Source organism: Saprolegnia parasitica (assembly GCF_000151545.1).
Source record: "Saprolegnia parasitica CBS 223.65 unplaced genomic scaffold supercont2.10, whole genome shotgun sequence".
Taxonomy (NCBI): domain Eukaryota; phylum Oomycota; class Saprolegniomycetes; order Saprolegniales; family Saprolegniaceae; genus Saprolegnia; species Saprolegnia parasitica.
Window position 1 is genome coordinate 35,685 of NW_012156404.1, and position 8,784 is coordinate 44,468.

At 61.2% G+C, this 8,784-nt stretch overlaps 4 protein-coding genes across 4 annotated transcripts; 2 read left to right on the forward strand and 2 right to left on the reverse strand.

Moving 5' to 3' along the window:
• Nucleotides 1-575: 575 nt before the first annotated feature.
• Nucleotides 576-917, forward strand: SPRG_19530 (hypothetical protein; the record flags this gene model as incomplete). Its single annotated transcript, XM_012342706.1, has 2 exons — nucleotides 576-602; nucleotides 636-917. 2 exons carry the CDS (start codon nucleotides 576-578, stop codon nucleotides 915-917), a joined length of 309 nt encoding a protein of 102 aa, XP_012198096.1.
• A 294-nt stretch (nucleotides 918-1,211) lies between these two features.
• On the reverse strand, nucleotides 1,212-5,244 carry SPRG_03805 (hypothetical protein; the record flags this gene model as incomplete). The annotated part of the gene is made up of 7 exons (XM_012342403.1): nucleotides 1,212-1,355; nucleotides 1,408-1,497; nucleotides 1,533-1,562; nucleotides 1,615-1,876; nucleotides 1,922-2,797; nucleotides 2,821-4,624; nucleotides 4,674-5,244. 7 exons carry the CDS (start codon nucleotides 5,242-5,244, stop codon nucleotides 1,212-1,214), a joined length of 3,777 nt encoding a protein of 1,258 aa, XP_012197793.1.
• A 135-nt stretch (nucleotides 5,245-5,379) lies between these two features.
• SPRG_03806 (hypothetical protein) lies at nucleotides 5,380-6,493 on the reverse strand. Its single transcript, XM_012342404.1, has 5 exons — nucleotides 6,213-6,493; nucleotides 6,057-6,168; nucleotides 5,875-6,009; nucleotides 5,662-5,817; nucleotides 5,380-5,614 (listed from the first exon to the last, which is right to left on the reverse strand). The coding sequence occupies exons 1-5, from the start codon at nucleotides 6,488-6,490 to the stop codon at nucleotides 5,441-5,443; spliced, it is 855 nt and encodes a 284-aa protein (XP_012197794.1). The 5' UTR covers nucleotides 6,491-6,493; the 3' UTR covers nucleotides 5,380-5,440.
• Nucleotides 6,494-7,189: 696 nt separating this feature from the next.
• Nucleotides 7,190-8,256, forward strand: SPRG_03807 (hypothetical protein). Its single transcript, XM_012342405.1, has one exon. It carries the CDS (start codon nucleotides 7,213-7,215, stop codon nucleotides 8,191-8,193), a length of 981 nt encoding a protein of 326 aa, XP_012197795.1. The 5' UTR covers nucleotides 7,190-7,212; the 3' UTR covers nucleotides 8,194-8,256.
• Nucleotides 8,257-8,784: the final 528 nt, after the last annotated feature.

Below are 8,784 nucleotides of genomic sequence, written 5' to 3' on the forward strand. Positions count from 1 at the left end.
CGACCGCGACGCCTCGCCGAAACGACGGCGACGCCCGCTGAAACGACTGTGACGCCCGCTGAAACGACTGCGACCCCCGCCGAGACGACTGTGACGCCCGCTGAACGACGGCGACGCCTGCCGAGACGACGGCGACGCCTGCCGAGACGACGGCGACCCCAGCTGAGACGACGGCGACCCCGGCTGAAACGACGGCAACGCCCGCAGAAACGACGGCGACCCCGGCCGTAACGACGGCAACGCCCGCGGAAACGACGGCGACGCCCGCAGAAACGACTGTGACGCCCGCCGGAGTCCCAGTGGCCGCCATCTTGTTGGCCAGGTATGAGGTTGTCCCGAACGGCCACGAGGTTGTTCCGATCAACAAAGAGACCATCGAGGCCGCGCACCACTGCCCGACGGACGGTCTCCTCGAGTACTGCAACGTCGACCAGTACGCGTCGTACCTTGAGTACCAGCTCTTCGACCACGCCAACTGCGACATTGCCGACCTCCGCACGCAGCACACGGACTACTCGTCGTCGTACCAGACGATCGCGTGCCTCTACAAGATCTTCTCGCTCAAGTGCGACTGCATGGAAGCCGTTCTCTCGTGCTACTCGGTGTCGTCGCACTACGCGTCGTCGCTCTCCAAGGTCATTGGCCAAGCCGCCTCGATCCTCTGCGGCTTTGTGCTCTGCCAGCGCCCCAACGTCTACGCACTCTTTGGCGACGAGTACGCGATCGACCGCGCGTCGCTCATGCGCCAGCTGCTCATGTCCGCGGGCATCTTTAGCGCCGGCGAAGTGTCGCCCGCGGCTGCCGTTTTCCTTTCGTTTGGTATTGGCATGGTTGCGCTGGTCGTCGCCAAGACGGTTGCGGCCACAAAGAAGGCTAAGACCGTCGATATGGAAGAAGGGTACGAGAATCTTATCTAAGTGCCCGGCAGGCTGCAACACAATGCGTCATGGATGTTAATCTACAAAATAATTCACGTTACCTAACCCTTGTCATACCCGCACGTTTAAGGTGTTATCATCGGAATCGCACACTTTACGCACACCCACTCAGAGTCGTCAGTGCACCGACGTGAGCAAGATGGCAGTTGGCAGGCTACATGCCGTCGTCGAGATGCCACAACCAAGTGACAATACTACTGGAGTATTATTGGACCCTACCCCTACTTGCATTGGTAGGTCAATTCATGGGTTCTAAAATGTAGGACCTAGGAGCTAAGATCTCGGAACCCACTCGATGCGGCCGCGACCGTGCTTTTCGAGGTACGCATTGATCTTTGAAAAGCAGTGCGAGCCGCTAACGCCGTCGTTGCAGTCGAGCAGGAGGTGCTTGGCGCCGTTGATGAGGACATTTCGCTTCTACAACACCCCAGTCAGTGTCGCGCTAATACATATGTTTGGAAAGAAGAACCGGCAATGCGGCGCCGAGAAGCAGAAACACGCTGTGGGACGTCAACCGGTTGAGAAGGCGCAGCACGGCCTCGAGAAAGAGCTCCCAGCCCTGGTTCGCATGCGCCCCGCGGCATTGGCGCGTACGCTCAGCACTGCATTCAGCAATAGCACACCCTACGCCATAGTATGCGGCCTTTCACCCACGCAAATCGCAATCGAGGTGCACCTGCTTGGCCCAGCTTTCTAGCGACTGCAGTGACGCGCTCGGTGCATGCGGGAGCTTCAAGTCCCGAACGAGTTCGCCATAGAGAGCTTGGAGGCTCGTCGAGACAGAGGCGGTTGGCGGCAATCCAAAGCACAACCCCGTCGCCTTGTCGACAGAGGCGTACGGCTCGGCGCCGAGAACAACAACGCGGACGCTCTCGAGCGGGCATGCGTTAAACGCCGCCAGGAGATTGGGAACGCGCGGACACACTTCGTGCCCTCGCCTAGAGCACACAATGAGCTTTCGACAACGAAGAACTAGCACCAACTCTGCTTCGAGTGCCAAGAAGGCCGCGAGCCGTCGCATGTAGGCCTTCTCAAACTCGGTCGAAAGCACACAGCGCCACGAGTCCTCCTGGAGCAGGTTCGACCACAGAAGCGGCGGCGCGCTCTCTTTCCGCGGCCGCTTGGCGAGAGGCTCGTCCGAGACGACGGGCACGTGGGTGCTTCGTAAGCGGGCGAGAAACGCAAATGCTTTGGCCGACGACATGGCGCAGTAGCTGGCGACGAGGGTGTCGACTGATAGGTCCGAGAGCATCGTCCGGATGTCCGTATCGCGCTGGAGAAGCGCGTGTGTCCGCGCTTCAAAGGCGCTTACGACATCGGTCGGTGGCACATGAACCACAAAGGCCAGCACGAGGCACATGACGAGGAGCGGGCCGAGCCCGACGCTGCGAAAGACAGCGTGCGCGTGCAGCGCCTGGCGCACCTCCAGTAGTAGCCACTGGGTCGCACTGGGCTGCGTCGTAATCGCCGTCTTGAGCACATGCGGGAGGAAGAGCGCATCAATCGCTGCCATCATGGCCGTGGAAAGTTGTGCGGGGTCCATGGGCGCGGTAGCCATCGCGATGCGCTTGAGCGACCGGAGGAGCCACGAGCAAGGGTGCAGCGCCGAGGATGTGCACACAAGGTGGCACGGCGACGCTAACCAGGATGGCAGTCGCTTCTGCGCCAGCGATAGTCGCAGAACGCCGGTCAGAATCGCTTGGCCGAGTGCATCAATGTCGCCTTTGCATTCACTCGGCAAGTACTGCTGCATGAGCGTGCAATGGACGATAGGTGCGAGCCGAGGGTCGTCGCAATACGCGAGGAGCGTGACCCACGACGCACAGTCCAAGGCCACGTACGGCGTGGAGAGGGAGCCGCTTGTGTCGTGGCCGATGAAAACCCGACCGTTGACGCAGCCTTCGTCGGCACGACGACCGATCGTGCCAGCGTCGCCGCAAAGGCATTCCACGAGGCGTGACTGCCAAGCAGCATGGACTGTCGCGCTGCATGGATGATGCACGACGTGATGGGCAGTGAGCGCAGCGCGGGGAGGCTGAACCACTGCTGCAGCGTCGCCGCGTGCGCCGGGGCCTGCCACAGCAACGTAACAAGTGCCGCCGAGACGTGCGGTCGCTCCAAGACGCGGGCCCACGGCAAGTCGGGCCACGAGGCTGTGATGCAAATCCAGTTGGGGAGCTCCGATATGGAGATGCGCGTCAGCGCGGTCTGTAGCACGTTGCTCCAGTGCTCGTCGAGCAGCCAGCCGCGTATCGAGGTGACGCCGTGGGTAAAGTGGTCCAGATGCGACGCATCGACGCAGTGGACCGCCGTGTGCAGAAGAAAGGCCGTGAGCGCACGCAAGTCGAGCGGCATATCGGTCTCGAGGGCGTGGCGCAAAAGTGTCTCGAGCCGCAGCCGGGACATGGGCAGACCGTTCGCGTTCGGATTCGTGTACCGCTCGCCGTACGCGACCAAAAGCGTGGACGGCGGCACCAGGTGGCTCGCCCACGCTTCGGCGACCACCGACCCCGTCTGCCGCAGCCACAAGACAATCTGGTTCCATAGACGCGTCCAGTTGCGACGATCGGACGTTTTCAGCGACGAGGTGACGAGACTGAAAAAGAGCGCGTCCAGAAACTGGTTGTCGTCCGCGCAGCAGCGCGCCCAGAGCGCCTTGCCGTCGTGACCGTCGTGCACGAACGAGAGGAAGAAGCGCACAAGTGCGTTCGAGTGGCTCGTCCACGCGTCATCAAAGGTGACGTCCCCGAGAACGTCGGCCAGCAGCACGCGACTGGGCCACGACGGTCCGCGGACGCTTCCGATCGCTCGATTTCGATCGAGAAGGTGGCATAGCAGCGCGCGCCCGCGGGGGTACGAGAGCTGCGTCGCGACGGCGGTCGCCAAAGCCAATGCGACGTGGGGCGCATCCACGCACGCGTCGCTCAGCACCGAATCGTCAATGGCCACGCAGCGAATCCAGTCCGTCTCCTCCTCGCCGCGCAAGAGACAGGCGTGGAGGACGCGCGACCAAACGCGGGGCGGCAGAGCCTCTTTCGTCGTCGATATGGCGAGCGCCGCGTCGTCCAACACGAGCCGGTGCGAGTTCTCGAGGTCAATGTGGCGGCCACGGGACACCACCAAGGACGCCGCCCGCGTGACGAGGTAGTTTTGGACCGGCAAGTACGATGCTTCGTTTTGGTGGTGCACAAGCTCGGCGCCGACGCCGAGCGCAGCCACCCAGAACGCATCGCTGGGCGTTGTCGTCTCGGCGCCCAAGACGAGGTCGTACACGGCATGTAGCGCGTCAGAGATCGACCACGCAGCGTAGACGCGGGCGAGGTGCGCCATGGCGTCCGCGAGATGCGCAGCCGGGCTCTGGCGCGTCGACCATGACGCGTCAGTGGCTCGCAAGAGCTGGCAAAGCAGGGCATGCGCCCAGCGTCGACGACCGGCCAGGAAGCGGCGGGCGCCGCTGCGCTCGAGCGCCGCGGCTTCCAGAAAGGCGTCCAGCAGCGACGAGAGGCACAGCTGCAGGTGCGACGCCGTGCGCTGAACGAGTTTTGCGCCGTGCCCGAGCACTGGCGCCTCGAGGTGGTCCTTGCAGAACGTATCCATGTCCCACGCGAGGACGACGACGGCGCTAAGAGCGGTCGGGCCCGACGCGGCGAGCGTCCGCAGCCTGCGTACGTGGACGGGACAGAGCCCTAGTCCAGGTTTTCACGCATGAGTCGCATGGTGAAGAGGCCTATGTACCTGTTGTGGGCGCTGTCATGGCATAAATAACATCCATCGGAAGACGCAATGCGGGTAGCGACAGCGGGGTGGCAGGAGCGTTCGTGGGCGGGCACCCGATGGCGACGAGTCGTTCGAGCGTTGCGCCGACCTGCTCCGACTGCGGTCCGTAGGCTCGTAGCTGATCGGTCAACCGAAGCACGTTGTCGCGACGAGCCAATCCGAACGAGTCGCTGGGTTCGCGTTCCAAGAGGAAGCACGCGTCTTGGACCCACGCCAGCGGCGCCGCGTCTTCCAGGGCCGTTGAGAGCACGCGCAGGCGTAGGTCGATGGGCAGTAGCGGCGGTGCCAGCAGCTCAAGCTGCTGCTTGGGAGCAAGCGCCGTCACAACGACCCGAAATTGCGCGGGCGAGGCCAGCGTTAGCAAGAGCCGCGCGCTCGACACCGCCTTTGGCTCGTGCGTCGCCCATCGGCGGACCATGTGCGCCAGCAAGAACGGGGCGGACGTCAGCAGCGCTTGTACTTCGTCGAGGTCTGCACCATGAAGGAGGGCCGTCGCTGCCGCTGCTGCTCGGCGCTCGATCCCGGCCATTGCCTGCAAAGTGCGACGTCGCATCTAGCCGGCTCCGCAAAGTGCGATTGCTTCGACCAATCCGAGACAGGTATCAAGACTTCAACGCCCGCACTGTTGCTTTCCACAAGAAAGGCTTGGCGATGTCGAGGTAAGTGGCAATGCAAATGGACGAATATATATTACGACGCGCAAGCCAGGTCTCACCCTGTGGCGCTTACTCGACGGTCCAGTCGATCGGGTCCTTGCCCTGCTGGACAAGGTATGCGTTCGTCTTGGAGAAGCAGCGCGACCCGATGAAAGGCTCGGCCGTCTTGGTGGCGCCGAGCGGCGACGGGTGGGAGCTCGTGAGGACGCAGTGCTTGGACCGGTCGATCAATGCAATTTTTTCCTACTTGACAATGAAAAGACGGCAGGAAATCAGGTTGTACGCGGTACCTGCGCCGGTTTGCCCCAGAGAAGGAACACGACGCCGGACGTCTCCTTGCTAATCTTGCGCATGATGACGTCCGTAAATGTCTCCCAGCCCTGCTTCTTGTGCGAGTTGGCCTCGGTCGCGCGCACCGTCAGCACCGTATTGAGCAGCAAGACGCCCTACACCGACGTTAAATACTACTATCAATGTATCGAGATGTAGCTTGGGTACAGTACCTGGTCACACCATGAGAGCAAGCAGCCGTGCGATGGCTTGGGAATGTTCACGTCCGCCATCGCTTCCTTGTAGATGTTCTTGAGGCTCGGCGGCGGCGGCACGGGCTTTTGCACCGAGAAGCAGAGACCGTGCGCCTAGGAAACCAATGAGGTGGGTCAGCACAGTCGAGAGTATACCTGACCGGGGCCATGGTACGGGTCTTGACCGAGGATGACCACTTTGATCTTATCGAACGGGCAGAGGTTGAGCGCGGTGAAGATCTCGCTCTTCGGCGGAAAGATCTTGGCTTTTTCCTAGGCCAAACTGAGCGCGGGTCGGTGGCAAGCCAAATACTGACTGTTGCTCCCGCACGAGGAACGCGTCGAGCGACTTGAAGTAGCTCTTCTTGAACTCGGGGGCGAGCATCTCGCGCCAAGTGAGCTCGGTCAAGAGGTCGCCCACGGACGCCGCCGGCGCGGCCGAGGTGGTCGTGGTCGGCGCGACCTCTGCCGGCGCCGCTTCTGTCGACGTTGGGGTTTCCTTGACCTTCTTGGCCGCTGGCTCGGCGCTGCTGCGGCTGGCGGCGGCTCGCTTCGGCCGGTCGGTCGCCGTGAAGAAGGCTCGGATGTCACTCATGCGTGCGAATCGAAAATGGCGGCAAGCGTCGCAAGGGCCAATCAGATGCGATTTTTGCAACTGAAATAGTGTGCTGCGGCGCGTGACAAGAGGTGACAAGAAGGGTGTCTAGTCGCTGCAAAGTGCAACGGCGAGCCCGAGTATATGGCGCATGGCGCTCTTGATAGACGGACGTAAGATGCTGAAGTGCTCGCAGAACGACGGTACTAACTCATTGCACTTGCGCGCCGCATGGTATACAAGCACACTATTTCCGCAGAGGGTGACATGCAGAACTTATTTCCCGCCACCACGCTCACGCATTGGCCACAGCCGCTTGCGCGCGAAAGGTACCAAGTTCGCCGTCATGGCCTGCATACAAGCACACATAATGTCTTCACAGCGAACTTCACGGACTTACACGTAGAGAATCGTGCTTCTTCTTCGCGTGCTAGCCAAGCTGCCGTCTTCGTCCAACAGGGCTGGCCCTTCATGCTTCCAAGGAGAGTCTTTAGATTGAGAGATCAGGCTACGGTGCTGCCGACGACCCTTGGAGCTCCGTTATGCAAGTGGTTTATCCCTATTTCAAGCGGAATGGAAGAGTTTAAGCCAAAGGTCTGCATCCGACCACAAGGACACGCCATCGGAACCGGCGCGGAAATATCCATGGGGCTGCAAAAGACCACCATTTTGACCAATCACACACTGCAGTCTGGATGAAGAAGCTCACTTTGCACTTTGCAATGAACTTTGAGCTCGACGAGACTGTCCGGGCGTACGTGGCCCGCGCCGACGTGATGCCTGGGCGCGACCACAGCGACGACGTGGTCTCGGCCGTGCGCCTCTCGGGCGGCCTCGTGAACCATGTGTGGCGCGTCACCTTTGCCTCGGGCACCACGGTCGTCCTCAAGCAGTTTCCTGCCACGGTCAAATGGAACCCGAGCCTGCGACTGCCCACGCAGCGGTCCGAGGTCGAGCACTGCGCGCTCACGTGCATGAAAGCCGAGTGCAAGGCACGCGCTGGCTGGTCGACGCCATACCCGATCTTTTATGACCGTGAAGAGAGCGTCGTCATCATGTCGGACGCCGGCGATGCGCTCGTCACGCTCTTTGATTTGCTGCGACGCGATCACGGTGCGCCACCAGCGCTCCACTTTGTGTCAGGCGCCGTCGCCGAGTTTGTGGCGAGTGTCCACGATGTTGTCGTGCCCATGGCGCCGGCCGAGCACATGTCGCCCATTTTGATCGCGCTCCACGAAGCTGCGCGGCCGTCGCTCGTCAAAGCCCTTGGCGACGAAGTCGGCGCGATGTGGTATGCACGCAGCCTTGCCGCACGCAACGTGCTCCAGCAGTGGATCTTTGGCGATCTCTGGCCAAGCAGCGTCCTTGTCAACGTCCTTGGTCAAAGCGTGAGCGTCGTCGACTGGGAGTGCTGCCGCGTCGGACACGTGGGCATGGACGTTGCTCAAATGGCCGCCAACCTCCACCTCATGACGCTCGGCAAGCCGTTCCACAACGCCGAGTCCAAGGGTGTTATGACAGCCTTTATCGCAGCCACACAAGCGTCCCGCGCTTTCGACAAGACGTTTGATTATGCCGGTGCGTTCGTCGGTCACGTTGCAATGCTGGTCGTGTACCCGCATTGGGAGCTGCCAAATGGCGCCGACGAGGCCATAGTGCAAGCGGCGCGCGACGCCGAAACTTTGTTTGCTCTCGATGCTTGACGTGCTCGAAGAAATGCTTTTTGAGAAGTTGCATAAACTTATATCCCAGCTTCGTTCTACGTGGCTCGTACTACCACACACGACAGCCATGCACCCGTGGTGCATAGCTGAATCAATAAACCGCGCGCCGCAGCTACTACTACACGCTTGCACGCCCAGCACTTGCTCGTCGAGGCGTGGTGTCATCGCTCGCCGAGTCGCTTCACGCTCTCCGCGACACCCCTTGGCGCTACCTCGTTCCTCGCGCAGTCCCGCAACAAGGTTCCTTGCTTGACGCAGCGGCCTGCTTTACAATCGCATTAGAGAGTGCGCTATACAATTGTATGGTAACAATCATGGGTAACAATACCTCCATTCAACAACAGCGCTGAGTACCAACTGGTATTGCGCCGAGAGCATGTGGTTCGGATGCCCAGCTGCAGCGTGCAGCTGAGGGTCGTTGCTTCGAATATGCACGCACCAATGCGACGATGCCTCCTCAGGTCTGCCATGGACACCGCGTCCTCAGCTCTGCCATAGACACCGCATCAGTCTTGCGCTCACCTCTGCGTGCGCTGACAATCTGTCTTCATTTCGTGTCGTCAACACGTG